We start from the raw sequence: 15,700 nt of genomic DNA, 5'->3' as shown, positions 1-15,700 counted from the left end.
GCCTCAGCCTCCCAAGTAGCTGGGACTACAGGTGCCTGCCACCACGCCCGGCTAATTTTTTGTATTTTTAGTAGAGACGGGGTTTCACCGTGTTAGCCAGGATGGTCTCGATCTCCTGACCTCGTGATCCGCCTGCCTTGGCCTCCCAAAGTGCTGGGATTACAGGCGTGAGCCACCGCGCCCGGCCAATTTTAATATTTTCTTTAACTCAGGATGTTTCATAACATATTCAGCAATACAAAACTTATTAATGACTTTTTTGGTAAGAAGCCTAAGAGGTGTGCTGTGTGGTTGACACGTTACGGCACATTTCAGGTTGGACTGGCCCCGGTTTACATACTCAGTGGCTGCAGGTGGCTCGTGACGGCCATGAGGGACAGCACCCATCCTTAGACGTCCTCTCACTGAGCGGGAGGCCGCTTTCCATCACTCCCAAGGGCGGGCGGGTGCTGAGATGCAGAGGTGGTGCCGCCACCAGGCTGCCAGAGCCCCTAGAAAGCGACCCAACCTGAGGGTTGCAGGTAGCTTCCTATTCTCCCATTAGCACAAAACAAATGTACACTACACTCATTCTCCAGTTTCTGCTGGCTAACGCCTTGATGCCAGCTGTGGTGGCAGCTGGGAGCCAACTAGAACCACCCTCATGCCCTCCACTGTCCCAGTCTCCACTGGGCCCACCTTCCAGAGACATCTTGAATCAACCGCCCTCCGCTCGCCTTCTGTAGTCCATACTGGCATAACAGGGAACTGGGGGTTCCCATTAGCAGGCCTTAGCCCTTTTCATGTCAACCCTGGTTAACAATTGTTTTAGAATGGATCACCATGCGGAGAATGTGCCCTGGTTAACAATTGTTTTAGAATGGATCGCCATGCGGAGAATGTGCCCTGGTTAACAATTGTTTTAGAATGGATCACCATGCAGAGAATGTGCCCTGGTTAACAATTGTTTTAGAATGGATCACCATGCAGAGAATGTGCCCTGGTTAACAATTGTTTTAGAATGGATCACCATGCAGAGAATGTGCCCAGGATCAACACTCAGGGTCCCTACGCTGGAGCACTGGGGAAGCAGGTTGGCTACCGGTGAAAAACCCAAGAGGACCCCAGGGTGCTTGACCAGGGACTCCCTGGAGCCCGCCTGTCAGAGCAAAGGGGAGAACGGCGGTCTCTAAGAGGAGTTAACAGGAAGGCGAAGCAAAGACCCAGTGGGTCCGGCCTCCAGTTCTCCAGCAGTGAACCCAGCAAGCCCCAGGAGACGGGCCTGCAGGCACAAGCCCTGGAGTGCACTGGGCCTGCTGCGGCCCTGGGTTAGCATCAGTGCCAGGCATGCCCAGAAGCAGGGGGTGCGACACAGTGAGCCCTCCGGGTGGCAGAGAAGGGGCCTTGGCACCCTGCAGGCAGGTGAGGACTTGTGCGAGTCAATGAACCCGTCATCTTGCACCCATCACTTGCTGGAGATGGACTCGCTTTGCCGTGAACACTGGAGGCAGCAGAGGAAGAAATGCCATTCAGAAGAAATTAAATGGAAAAAAGCCACCTTGTTTCTGTCAGTCTGTGATTTAGTCTAAAGATTATCAGGTGGCAGAAGAGGAAGGCGAGCAGCAGACACTTAGGCCCCCGTGGGAGGATCCAGGCTGCAGCTTCCCTGGAGAGCACAGTGGGAGGCGTGTTAAGTGTGGGGGATCCACTGCCCAAATGTTTATCCATGTCAAACTCCCAGTGACAGGGACCCTGCTGCCCCAATCTGCCTGCTCCTCAGGGAGGGAGCGTGGTTTTACCCTGTCCTTCTCTGCTTCCTTTTCATGGGAGAAAAGGGGCAAGGCCCGGCCTGGCCAATGGAGAACCTGGCAAGGGGAGCCCACCCACACTTCACCTGTCCTCAGCAGCGTGCAGGAGCCGCTGGTCGGTCTGTGCACTGGAAGCAGGACAGCTGGCAGCTCCAGGCTTTACCAGTTGCCATCAGGCAAAGGAGTTCCCCAGGGAGAATCTGCACGGCGTCCCATCAGCCCCCACGCTGTGAGAGGAACGGGGCAAGCCTTGGCTCTAATACTTAGTCAGCTGCTCGGCTCTCCACAGAGTCACTGTTTCATTCCTGTAGAGATTTCAGTTCAAAATTAAGTGATAGAAAATACTCCAGCTCTTGGTTTGGGTTTGATTCTAATTTATAATACGAAGTTAAGAGAATTATGCCTTGTCGCACCAGAATATATAGGAAAAATATTTTGGTTCAAAACAATTTACAATAAAGCAGCAGGGCCACGTTCCTGCCCCTGCAGGTGCTGCTCAGACTGCAGATTCTGACAGCAAGACAGGACTGTGAGGGCCACAGGCCACATCAGAGAAAGGACATGTCCTGAAGCTCTGTCAGGCCCAGGACAGTCTCCTGGCTCTGGGCTCTGGGAGAGCTTCCCCTTCCAACGCCCACGACCCCAGGCCTGTGAATGTCAGAGAAGACAGAACCTCAAGGAGACAAATGTGGGATGTGGATGAGTGTGTGGGCTGGGCGTCAGCTCATCCCTCATCCACCCGGGACTGTTCAAAACCCTCTCTGGTCATTCAACTCCCAAGGTCACCCTTTCCAACCCAAACAAAAGTGACACGCAGACAGGCCCTGGGACCCGTTTTATTGCAGGCAGGCAGGCAGACTAGCACTTCTCTCCTGAGATTGTGGACAAAGTGCCACAAGACAGAATCTGCTTCTACACAGCCACAACATCTGGGAGCTTGGTGCCAGCTGGCCGGGGTGCTGTGGAGGTCACCTCCACTGGCGTCTCCCAGAGGGAGAAGGCCAGCCTTGGCCCTGCACGTAGCCCCTGAGGCTCCAATGCTGGCCTCTGTGGCAGGTGCTCCTGGGGAGAACATGAGTTAAATGTTATTTGCAAAGCAATACCTTTTTAGAGACGGTGCAGGAATGATGAGAACTAGGACCAGGCTAGCCTGCTCTCAGAACTAGGACTTCCAGCTCGGAACACACTCCTTAACTGCTCACCTGCAAGACTCCCACCATTCTCATTACACAGAGCACGACAGAAAGGAACCAAAGCAAACCTGGAGAAAGCAGCCATGGTTTATTCAGGGCGTGCGAAGCCAGTCTTTAGATCACACAAGTGGCACATGAGCCACAGAGCCGGGGACCCTTGGCACAGCCCAGGGATGCCGGGACCCATCTCTGCCCCAGACTTGCCGCGCAGTCTGGCCTGGGACCTCAGTTGTAGCTGGGCAGTGGACCATGTACCTCTGCCAGCTTTAACCTGTCCACTGACAGGTCACAGTAAGGGGCCACACTTCCCCCAGATGCCACTCAACCTGGCCTCTAATGAGAAAAGCCGCCCAGAGAAAAGGATTGTGCTCTTCAGACATCTGGGGAAAGACCACGCAAATGAAGGGCACAACCATTTAAGGGCTCCGCTGTGATCTGAAGGTGGAAGAAAAGCATCAGAGAGAATGTGTGCAAGTCAGGAGGACTTCATCGTGATCCCGTTCACTGATGGAGACCAGCACAGGCCCGGGCTGTCACTGGAGGCCCTCCTGCTCCTGGGACCCACTTGGCCCTGCAATCCTCTCTGCTGTGCGGGGCAGGAAAAAGGGACCCCACTTAGTCTCCCTAAAGCCTTTCTAGCTTGAGTAACTTCAAGGAGGATTTTGCTCATGCTGCCCCCCACCTAAAAGGGGAGGCTGGTTTTGGAGGCCACTGACCCTGGAAGGGGGTGGTGGGGAGCTGAGAGCCTCATAGGTGGTCTGTTCATCTCCAGAGACCCCTGAGCTCAGAATCCATTAATTCTGACAAGCAGCCACACATGGAGAAATGGCTATTTTTTCTTTAAGACAGAGTCTTGCTCTGCTGCCCAGGCTGGAGTGCAGTGGCGCCATCTCAACTCACTGCAAGCTCTACCTCCTGGGTTCAAGTGATTCTCATGGTGCCTCAGCCTCCCAAGTAGCTGGGACTACAGGCGCACGCCACCAGGCCCCGCTAATTTTTGTATTTTTAGTACAGACGGGGTTTTGCCATGATGGCTGGGCTGGTCTCAAACTCCTGGGCTCAGGTGATCCACCCGCCTCGGCCTCCCAAAGTGCTGGGATTACAGGTGTGAGCCATCCCACCCAGTTGAGAACTGGCTATTTTTATTTTTTTGAAGGTACAAACTAGTTATTTTTAAAAGACCAAAATGTCATGGTTTTCTTAAAAAAAAAAAAAACTTGCTGTCAACTTAATAGTCTTTAGGGTTTAAAATCTACTCGGTGCTAGCCGGGGCAACATGGCAAGACCCTACATCTACGGAAATAAAAATACAAAAATTAGCTGCGTTTAGTGGTGTGTGCTTATGGTCCCAGTTACTCAAGAGGCTGAGATGGGAGGATCACTGAGCCCAGGAGGTCAAGGCTTCAGTGAGCCATGTTCATGCTACCGCACTCCAGCCTCGGCAACAGAGTGAGACCCTGTCTCAAAAAACACCAACGAAAACACCCTGTTCAGTGCTGAGAACAGGGCCCTGGAGCCCTCTTGCGGCGGGCGGCGGGCGGCGGGCGGCAGGCAGCAGGCCCCAGGAGGCCGCTTTTCAGAGCTGTAGGTCTGAATGTTGCCTCTGCTTTGGCAGCCCAGACTCAAGACAAAAAGTGCAGACAGTTCAGCACTGGAGGCTCTGCCGAGCCAGCACTCCAGAGACAGCACCATAGGAAGCTTCTGGGAGTTCCCGCCCGATGAACGTGCTAGAGGCAGAGCACAGGACTCAGCCGGCTGCCAACATGGAGAGGCAGCTGAGCGGGACCTGGATGTCTCATGACACAGCAGGGAAGTGACAATTAAATGGGAGCATAAGGGCCTAGTGAAGGGTTGTGTCTCAGGCCAGCTCGCCCTCACTTGTCACAGCTCAGGCAGGGGGGCTAGGCCTGCGGGTGCCAGGGCGCAGCTCAGATCAGCCACATCGTCTGTCAAGAGTGAAGGACAGTATTTCATAGTAAGACAATGTAAATCATGAGTTCTTCTCATCCCAAATGGAACGTCCCCCACTGCCCTGTGTAGGAAGCTAACTGCACCGACCATGGGCCTGGTGTCCACAGCAGGCCAACCTCACGCCAGCACAAAGCCCTAAGCAAACACTATTCAAGGTGAGGAGGAGGAAAACACTGACCTTCTAGCCAGGTAAAGAGCTCCTACAGAAAGCAGCCTACCTGGGGCGAGGGGAGGGAGAGCATTAGGACAAATACCCCATGCACGCGGGCCTTAAAACCTAGATGACAGGTTGATGGGTGCAGCAAACCACCATGGCACATGTATACCTATGTAGCAAACCTGCACGGTCAGCACATGTACCCCAGAACTTACAGCAAAATTTTAAAAAAGCAGCTTACCAGCCACTACCTTCTCCACTCTCCCAGCTGCCGGCCGGGTGGCTGGACAGAAGGTCGGATGTCCAGCATCCGGGATAGTGAGTCCATGTAACCAAAGCCAGCTCGTGGCCCAGGAAGACTTGAGAATGTCAGCATTCTCACTAAACAGAAGCCTCTACACAGCTCAGCCGAAACGCCAATCGACAGTCCTTCTCCCAGACTGGAGTTGGCATAGAGGAGGACCACATAAAACGGGATCTGGGACGCAGAACATTTCATCAAGTATGCTGCCAACTATGAGAAACACAGTCAGCTTAAGTCAGAGGGAGCAATTCCGGTGGCTGGCTGTTCTTTTTTTTTTTTTTTTGAGACAGAGTCTCGCTTAGTCGCCCAGGCTGGAGTGCAGTGGCACGATCTCCGCTCACTGCAAGCTCCGCCTCCCGGGTTCACGCCATTCTCCTGCCTCAGCCTCCCGAGTAGCTGGGACTACAGGCGCCCGCCGCCTCGCCCGGCTAATTTTTTGCATTTTTAGTAGAGACGGGGTTTCACCGTGTTAGCCAGGATGGTCTCGATCTCCTGACCTCGTGATCCGCCCGCCTCGGCCTCCCAAAGTGCTGGGATTACAGGCGTGAGCCACCGCGCCCGGCCTGGCTGTTCTATAAACATTAACAAGGCCCTTAATTTTACAACATTTAAAAACTTTTCTTGTTTTGGTTCACTGGGATTTTTAAAGCTTAGATGTGAAAATGACTACTGAAAATTATCTACATTTACAGTTCACTCACACACGTTTATTTAATGTCAGTATACAGAGGACAGTCCCACAGTACTTCAGAATATCAAGTATGTAGGAAATGTAGTTACGTCTCATTAGCTGTGACAGTGACAAGGGAACAGCTAAAAAACAAAGCCGTGAAACAGAAACATGATTTCCTTAAAATTATAAAATAACAATACTGATATTAAAGCTTCATTAATTATTGCAACAGTTAAGAATTTAATTTACCAATACTTCATGTTAGGAAGGCTCTTTATGAAATTTATTCAAGTTGTCAAGAAATTAGATGAAAATATAAAAAAGGAAATACATGTGAATTTAACTTTTGATTTTCACTCAAAATACCCATACAATTTTATACAGTGTCGCCTAACATAACAATCTTTAATAAACTCAAGTATACAGAAATGATAAAAATGCAGGAAATTCTTCTTTTACACTTTCAAATGAAGGGATAGTAATTTATGACACAAAGTTCGGGTAACAGATGCAGAAATTAATTAAAAAAATCAACATCAGAGAGACAGTTTCCCCCTTCTGGAGGGCACGTTCTTACAGTTTGTAACTAGGCTCTGAGTTTCAAAGGTAACAGCTGAATAGAGTGCTTTTCAATATAAAGCCGCAGACTTCACTTCTACCAGACTCATGTCTCCTCCCTCTGGGACATCACTTGGGGTCACTGTGGTGTGCACCTTGTTAACTTAAAGCAACACATGACAGTCCCAATCGGCCCGTGGCGAAGGGCGTGCTCCAGACAAGGGGGCCCTGCAGGTTGCCACCAGGGCGGCAGACTATCAACCTTCACCTTTGTCACCCAGACCAGACCGGAGGCGGCGTCTCCAGGTCACCCGACCCCTACCCACGCACGTGGACATTCTTCACTGCTAGGGAGCGAACCCTCAGCAGAGGGCACACCGACCCTCATGGTGCAACCCCACAGTCAGAGGCTAATCCCTCCCCCATCCACCGGCGCCGGAGGCAGGGCAGGGCCGCTGGATCCCCCGCCATGCCCTCACCCACAGAGCTGGACGCCAGACGCTGTGTTCCATGAATCCTTCCCCAGAAAATCCACAGGTGAACTGCTTCTAGTTCTTCCTTGGGCAGTCACACATGCATGAGGTGGCGCTTGGGTTTCCGTGGATCCCTTCTCCAGCCGCCCGCACCCCCTAGGCTTTCTCCTCCTCACACTTTGAGCTCGCTCAACAAAGAAAGGAAATGTCTCCCTCCCCGGCCAGAGCTGATGAGGACCTTGTACTCAGGCAACTTCAGCACTCACTTCATACTTCACAATTTCTTTAATATTGACAATGAACCCCAGGACGTGCAGGAAATGGGGGAAACGGCTGCCTGGCCACGTGCCAGCTGGGCCCTGGGGGTGAAGTCAGCCAGTGGAGAGCCAAAACTCCCGTCCTGTCACTGCAGTTCTTCCTCAGAATTCCTGAATGCCTGTGAGACAAGAATCATTGTGATAGCTCCTTTCTGATTCTCCACGCCTCCATTTCTAAGGCATTTGCCCTCAGTCCCCAGTTAAGGGTTCACAGAAGAACACTTCCAAATTGCTAGAAGGTTCAATCAGCACAAAAGAGAAATGAGATCCTTTACCATGATTTAAGCAAATTTCAACCCCAAGGTTATTGGTTGTCAAGTGTCTACTCCCGCGCGTGAATTTGCTTTTAGAAGAAGGCAAGCTTTTCCAAAGGCTCCCTTCTCCAGGCCTCTGCGGGAATTTTATTCCCCTTCTGAAGAAGAAAAACGCCTCAGAGAAAGGCTCCAGGGCTGCCGGTGGTGTCTGGAAGCCTGCCCCATCACAGTCACGGCACAAACCTGGCTTCTTGAATTCCGGTGAAAAAGGCCAACCCAAGTAGGGTAAGTAGAGGCTCCCCTGGCCCTGGCCTGACACCTTCAGAAGGCGTCTGACACCGCCCAGGGCCCAGCTCACCCCCGTGCCGGGTGGGAGCGGGATTCTCCGGCCACGCAGCATGCACCTGACTTTCATCTGAGCTTTTCATCTCTGTGGCTTGGTACACGCTGGAACAGTGATGCCGACTGAGTAGTTAACAGCCTCTTCTTGCCAAATGCTGTGTTTTATTCCAGAGATTAGGTTAGAAAAGATATTCTTGCTCATAATAATGTTTAGGCTGAAAAACTGAAAATTTTCAATGAGGAAGCTCAAAGTTTGGTGAGAAAAATACAAATATTTTCCCCAAATTTCTCTTAGGGTTAGCAGCACGCGTTGTACCTTCCACACCTGGTATCAGGAACCACCGCTGCCCACCCCTCCCCGGCCCTCCCCAGGTCTGCGGGAGCCATTACTCAGCAGCACAGCCGAGGGGGAGGGCGCCTCCCCGCCCTCTCTCCAGGGCCCTCTTCTCAAGCTGTCGGGCACCTTTAGTTCTGGTCTTGGAGAACACCTTGCATCCTGTCCTCCTGCCTGCAGAAGTGCTCTGCCGGCTGTCAAAGAAAGGGGCAGCAGTCAGAGGGGCAGAGTGGACGCAGAGTGGTGTCACCCTGCAGGGCCTGGGCCAGCCTGGGCTGAGCCAGGGTCGGGCCATGCAGTCAAAGGCAGCCCCTCCCTAAGCTGGCACAGTGCTCTCCACTGGGCTCTGAACCCAGCAAGAGGGGCCTTGGGGAGGGCACGGAGACACAATAAAGGGGCCCCAGACAAGGTACCAGACAGACATTAAGGACAGTACACTCCTTGGCAAAAACTGGAAGAAAAAGATTGTGATCAAGCCCCCAATCCCAAACTGACAATATCACAGTGTTTAAACCCGGAGGTGGGAGGGGAAGACACACACAGGCCTCCATACTACATAGCACCCTTCAGAGCTGTTCTCAAAGGAAACACAACCTCGTCCTCTTGCCTCTCCCACCCCTGGTTCCTATCAGCAAATGACTCCTAAGTCACCTGTCAGTCAGTGTACCCCTGTAATCCCTCTTTCATCCCAGCCACTGCGACTGAGAATGACAGAGAGCGGGGAGAAATCAGAGAGTACCCAGTCGGTCACGCTGGTTACTCGGGCCACACCCCCACGGCTTCCCTGTCCGTGGGACACACCTTCAGAACCGCAAGGTCGCCATAATGTCACCACAAATGCTACTTACCTGGGATCAGCCCCTCTCTATTTAGGCCAAATACTACGTCCTGAATTTTGAAACTGCATACTCAATGCCTCAGAAGCATTTGAAACTGAATGTTTACAACTATGTAGGTGCATAAAATTGCACATGGAGGGTTCATTACTAATCTCTCCACATGACCCAATTTGGCCTCCAAAGCGGAAGCTGTCCACAAGGATGGCTGTCATGGCTACCTTAGATCAGTTCACCTTTAGGAACAAAGGCCTGTATTCCACAGGTAAAGAGGATGCGAACGTTCCTAGAAGTAGTGCTCAGGGATGTGAAAGGCACAGACAGGCAAGATGCACCTGAAGGCTGCTGTGGTTCCCAGGTGGCAGCATGCTGCCGTGCCATCACACTGAAGAGAAACCACTGCGTTAAGGCCCACGATGGGCACAGGGTGGGTGGCTCCACCGTGACATGTTTGCTGATGGGAAGCAGGCCTGGGGACCTGGGCCGGCTTTCCTGGGAGGGCTGCGTTAAGAGCACAGGGAGCGGCTGCTGCAGCTACCAGGGTCTTTACACTGCAGAGAAAGAAAAGCCACCAGGTCTTCGCTTTGCGGAGCCACATTCACCAGGCAAACCGGTGTAAGTGATCGTTCTCTCTAGATTTCATTACAAAGGTGTGCACACCGGAAAAACCTCAGTGTACAAAATGAGTTAACAAGGAAGATAACCACCATCTTGACATGGAACCTAGAGTTCAAGGGGCCATCTCACCCACTGTGAAAACTGGAATTGGAAAAGCAGCTCCCTGTGCAGCAGCAGGGAGTGAGGGTGAGACTGCGGCCTCCAGGGGAGCAGCAGAGCCTCCCACTGCCGAGGAAGCCACAGGCCACCAGGCCTTGGGCTGCGGCGCCGGGGTGGGAGCCACTGAGGACGAAGCCTAAGCACATGGCCAGCGTCGGCACCCAAGAGTCATCCCGGAGCCACAGCTGCCGTCCAAGAACAAGGAAAGGGGAAAGCTGCACTTGTGCTTCCTCTGGGGGGTGCTAAGTCCAAACAAGGCCCACGTAAGGGAGAAGTCGGAAGCCCTGGGGGGTCTCACAGAGCGGAGGAGTCACGTGCCTTTCTGACCCAATCCCCCTCCCCCACCGCACCTCCCCCCAGCAAAAAACCAAAAAACTCCTTTTCCCTTGTTGGGAAAACACACAAGCAAAGTGCGTCTGACATAAAAGGTCTTCGCTTATGCGGCAAGAGGCACTTCTGCAATGCTGTTGGCGTCCTCGGCCCGCAGCTCCTACGAACTGTCCGGGCTCTGAGTGAGGTGGGTATTTTATGCACAGAATCTCAATCAAAGTGCTACAAACTGCTTCTTTGAAAAAAGATGTTTATTAAACAACTTTAATTGTCATAAAATGACTAAAATGGGTTTTAAAAATTAAGGCTCTTCTCTTTCTGTGGATTGCCAGAACAATGTAAAAATAATATCAATCAACCCTGCGAAACTTTTTGTTCCTAAAGTTAAATTTCATAGATTCCTAAACATTTTATGATTAAGATAAAAAATTGGACTATAAATGACAATTCATGGCCATCTGTGCTGAACACACACTGATCAGGTGTACAATATTCTAATTGAGTAGTTAAGCAAAAATATTCCAGTTAAAGCATAAATTTTAATTTCAGCATTTTAAAGTCATTGTTTCCCCACACGGTCATGATTTTCCTAAAATTGAAATAGTCTAATACAGGAGCGCTAACCTTGGGACTCTATATACTCCCAGGAGGATGACTGACTTGGCTGGCAATTAGTTTGATTATATTTTTTTAAATGCTCTAAGGTAAATTATCAAATGATTCAGAATTACATGGCATGCAGTATCCAAAATTATGGCTCTGATGCATTTAGATTTACATTAAGAATAAGAAGTGTCATTCACATTCATTGTACACCCCACCCCTCCCACGGGAAAAAAAAAAAGTCACTACCTATTCAAGTTCTAGATCTGGTGCAGCATTAAGGATTAAAACTTACCACTTTACCAGGCCTTCCCCATGTGCAAATAAATCCCTCCTGACAAGCAGTGACTATACAGTCTTCAAGAAATATTAGTACAGTCAGTCTTTCATGTGCTATCTTTTTACATATCAGCGGCTCTAACAAGGGAACGTCTTCCATTCGAGGACACAGGGGCGTTCCCAAAGTTTTAGCAGGGTCCGTTTTGGTTTTGGTAACTAGATTCAGTTTGTCACTGCTCTTGCTAGAAATGTGTCCCATGCTATGATTTCGCTTGTGATCTTTCTCGTGGTGCCTCTCCTTCCGGTCATGTAGTGAAAGTGTTGCAAATTTGCTGACCCCAGAAGCAATGGCCCCGTCCATGACACTGCTTTTGCTGCCAGCATTTGAGACTGCTGAATGTGGAAGGCTGTTGGACCGTGGCAGAGGGGGTGGCACAGAGTTCCCGGGCGTTGTAACACTGTTCCCATTGCTTCCAGCAGGAGGACTCGTGGCATTCATGACATTTGTGTGTGTCCTTGCTCTTGAGAGGGGTTGGTGAGGGAAAAGGATATCTTCTGTAAGGTCCCATAAACAGAGCTGTGTGTCCTGGCCCACGGAACCAAACCGATACGTGACACTTACGGGGCGGCTGTCTGTAGAGTTCCGTTTGGAGAGCCGGGACTGTGTACTATTTGCTCGATCTCTGCCAAAATGAAGAAGGTCTTGGAAGTCCTCGTCACTGCCACTAAACTCCATAGGGTCACCTTCTTCTACACTAGTGGTATAAGGGTCAAATGCTACGACACTGACCCAGGACTTGTGCCCGTGGCCTCTGGCTATTACTCGGCAGTCTACAAAGGACCAGACTGTCACCAAGTCGTCCTCGCCACCTGTCACGATGTACTTGCCATCCGGGCTCCAGCACACACACAGCAAGCCCCCAAAGTAGCTTTTCATCGTACCGTGCAGCTCCACTGAGTCAAAGTTGAACACCCGCAGAAACCCATCCTGGCTCACGCACGCTAAGAACTTGCCATCTGGGGAGAAAGCAAACTCGTTGAGGGCCCCCTCGCCCACCGTCCACTTAAGGAGAGGGTTCCTCGTGGATTTGCTCTTGCAAGTGTGCACGGCAAAGCTCTCTCCCTGCTTCAGAAGCTGGTAGTGGGGGGCTGTGGTGCCACAAGTGTGCTCCACATTATATAAGTACATGTTCCCACTCGAGTGGGCTACTAGGAAAAGGCTTTCCGAACCAGGAACCCATTTGACACAGGTAACTCGTGACTTGTCTATTAGTCTCTGTGAAGACAAAGGAGAATAAGTTAGCACAACGGAGAAGTCTCAAAGGTCTACTTTTCCAGCAAGAAAACTTGTGTGCTTCCCGGTAGGAAGGGGCAAGTCCATCCAGGCCCTCCACATTTTATCCTGCGGTCAGCCAAGCCAGCAAGGAGCATTCTGGCCTTTTTGGAGTAATTTAGAATTACTTTCTAAAACCGGCGTGAGGCTGAGGGAGTCAGGCAGCCAACAAATATTTGCAGAGGGGCCACAAAGTGCCAGACGCTATGCCAGGCCCAGGATTCACTGCGGAGGGAACAGCCCTGCTGGGATCTTTCTTCCTTAACAGTAGGTGTGTCTGAATCTGGGGGTCACTGCATCTACCTGTGGCATCCCCTCTATGATGACCCGCAGGTAAAGTCTCTGAGTCCTCACAGCCAGGAGAGCTCTGTGTCACCCTAATGGGTTTCTCTGCATTTACTGTCACTGTAAGTCATGGGCTGGCTCCATCTGCCCCTCTGCTCTGGCGGCTCGAAGGTGGGGAGTGAAATCCGCAGCCCACGGCTGGCAGCACACACAACTCCAAAACAGAGCCTGGGCCCACCGAGGCCGCCTCACTCCCACGCACCGCCCCATGTGCATCTCCATAAGCACCTCCTCGAAACCCTCTCTGCTGGCATTGAGAGAGACACACTGATGATTCATTCGGGAGTGTGTGTCTCATCACCATCACTCTGCTCCATGCTAACTTTGGACCCCTGACCGACGTGTTTCTTTAACAGGCACATGTCAGTAGTCTTGCCTTTAAAACCCAAATAACAAAGGGCAAAAATACCCAACCCACCCCACCAAAGGCACAAGTCTCTTTCCCTGCTTGCCAATCAATCCTGCAATGGGGATTGCCAGTGCAACGGCTTCCACAGGGGCGGCCCCTTTCTAGACCATCTGAGTGCAAAATCACATCACCAGAACGCGTCCGGAAGGTCCAAGACTCCCAAGTTCTACCTAGAAACTCCTACTGCCAAACGCTCTCTACTGCGCCATCTCCCCAGTCACAGTGTCCCTTTAGAAGCCCAGCAGCCCCAGGTAAGTCGAACACCACCACTTCACCCAACAGGTGGGGAGCTCCTGGCTCAAGCCCCAGAGGGGTACTGGGCACACGGGGGCAGAATCTGCCAAGAAGCATGCCAACTTCTGCCTGGGTGGCTTTGAGGCCATGTGCCCACCATGTGTGCTACATCTTTACAGAGAATTACAGAAATAAGACGACCTGATTTTTAAAAGAACGACTGGAAAAGAAATTAATGAGCCATGCAAGCTCACTGCATGAACATTAGACCCTAGAAGGCAGGTTGCTAACAAATGACCCCAGGCAGGAAGAATGGAGGCTTGAACGCCACACAGCATATGGCCCCAGGGCTGGGGACCATGTGTTGGGCAAAGGTTACTCAGCAGCAGGTGTCCCTGCTTACTGCTGTAAAATGGCATGGCAGGCCCTCTTAAATTAACAGGCACGTTGCAAGCCAGCCTTGGGGACACAGCCGATATTTTCATCCCCCGCCTCTACCCTCCTCTCTGGTGACCTACCTATAAACAGCACCTGACCTGCACTAATGCCAACAACCTAAAAACCTAGCGCTGCTCTGGCAGGGTTTCCATTAGACCTTTGTGCAACTTTTTCAGCAAGGGGTTAGAGAGATAATTTACATGGCCAGAGCAGGGCTTTTTTTTGGTGGTAGAGGGAGGTGCAAGGATGATGGTGATGGTGAACGGTGGGTTAAGAGGCCTCCACTCCCCCATCACAGCTCTGCCAGACCTTGCTGTGCCCACCGGGCCCAGGCTACCCCAGCACTCTTGATTCCCCAAACACTACTGTACCTGATCACCCAGGGCCTAAGGGTGTCCAGAGCTCACTCCATCGCTGGCCTTGTCAGGTATGCCTACACCAGCTAACTCAGGCCTGGGGAGCCAGACTGCTGTCCTGATTGTGGTACAGTGGCTCCCAATTCCTGCACCTTACATTTCACCAGAACCAAATCAAATCCCAGTTTTTCTAGGATCACTTCATTGTTACTCTATTCAACATGCATGGAGAAATTTAAGGACATAAAAACTTCTAGCAGCATGGTTAGGAGTAAATTTTATTTTGGGCCTTAAAAAACCGCAACAAAAAACTGCATGAGAACTCAAAAATGAATATCATCAAGTAAAAACAGTATTGCTTTGCAATGGTGAGGTATGAACAGTTTTAGCACCATTAAAAATAAACGTTACTGCAATGACAAAACACATTAAAAACCTTCACTCCTGTATTAAAAAGTTGCACTGTGGCCGGGCATGGTGGCTCACGCCTGTAATGCCAGCACTTTGGGAGGCCGAGGAGGGTGGATCACTTTAGGTCTGGAGTTCGAGACCAGCCTGGCCAACATGGTGAAACCCTGTCTCTACTAAAAATACAAAAATTAGCCGGGCGTGGTAGCGCACAACTGTAATCTCAGTTGCTCTGGAGGCTGAGGCAGGAGAATCACTTGAACCCGGGAGGCAGTGGTTGCATGCAGTGAGCCAAGATCGTGTTATTGCATTCCAGCCTGGGCAACAAAGTCAGACTCCGTCTCCAAAAAAAAAAAAAAAAAAAAAAGGTGCACTGAGACTACCCTAAGTAGACACGTGGATGTAACTTACAGATAATATGCTGTGCCAATTTACTTCAGTCCTCCTCTGGGAGCCTAATTAAACATTACTGTTACACACTGGCAATGGTGGACTGAGCACACCAGTTTAAGCAACCGCAGACCAAAAAAAGGACCTTGGATCCACCTACTTTGTGGTAAGGGTTTCTCACTTGCCTTACCCACTGGTTTTCTCTGTCAATCATGTACTTGACACCAGGGAAAATGTGTGCTTCTCTGGGGGCGCCGTGTCTCAGCAATATCAGGGGGAGTGGCAGGCAGACATCAATGTCTGTGGGCAGCAACAGCAGCGGTGCTGGCCTTCACTTCCCATCGGTGTCTACTGTGGGTGCCAGCCACTGGCAGAGGCTTACACCCATGCTCTCTAAGCCTCAACATGACTTTGCAAGATACGTTTTTTGTGTGAATAGGTAATACATTAATAATTCACATGAAAGTATACAGTAGAAAGCCTCACTCACATTCTTCTCCTCCATTCCAGCCCCTCTGTCCTGAGTCACTGTACTAGCTTCTCATCTCTCTCTCCAGAGTGTCTTTGTGTGTGTACAAGGCAACTATGAATACGCATTT

At 51.0% G+C, this 15,700-nt stretch overlaps 1 protein-coding gene across 27 annotated transcripts in view; it reads right to left on the bottom strand.

The window, feature by feature from the left end:
• The window catches only part of WDR20 (WD repeat domain 20), an 89,514-nt gene that overhangs the window by 3,048 nt on the left and 70,766 nt on the right, over positions 1 to 15,700 (bottom strand). For 9 of the 27 annotated variants that reach the window (XM_025390953.1, XM_025390941.1, XM_025390943.1 and 6 more), the window contains one exon: positions 11,205 to 12,464. The exons of 4 other annotated variants lie outside the window; for them this stretch is intronic. In XM_025390953.1, coding sequence (XP_025246738.1) covers positions 11,205 to 12,377 — 1,173 coding nt within the window. In that variant the 5' untranslated portion in view covers positions 12,378 to 12,464. Of the gene's footprint in view, positions 1 to 8,494; positions 8,558 to 10,539; positions 12,465 to 15,700 lie in introns of those variants that run through there. 14 more of the 27 variants (XM_025390955.1, XM_025390957.1, XM_025390947.1 and 11 more) reach the window with 8 other exon arrangements.

Source organism: Theropithecus gelada, chromosome 7b (genome assembly GCF_003255815.1).
Source record: "Theropithecus gelada isolate Dixy chromosome 7b, Tgel_1.0, whole genome shotgun sequence".
Taxonomy (NCBI): Eukaryota; Metazoa; Chordata; class Mammalia; order Primates; family Cercopithecidae; genus Theropithecus; species Theropithecus gelada.
The sequence above is the reverse complement of the archived record's forward strand: the minus strand, read 5'-3'. Positions and strand labels throughout refer to the sequence as shown.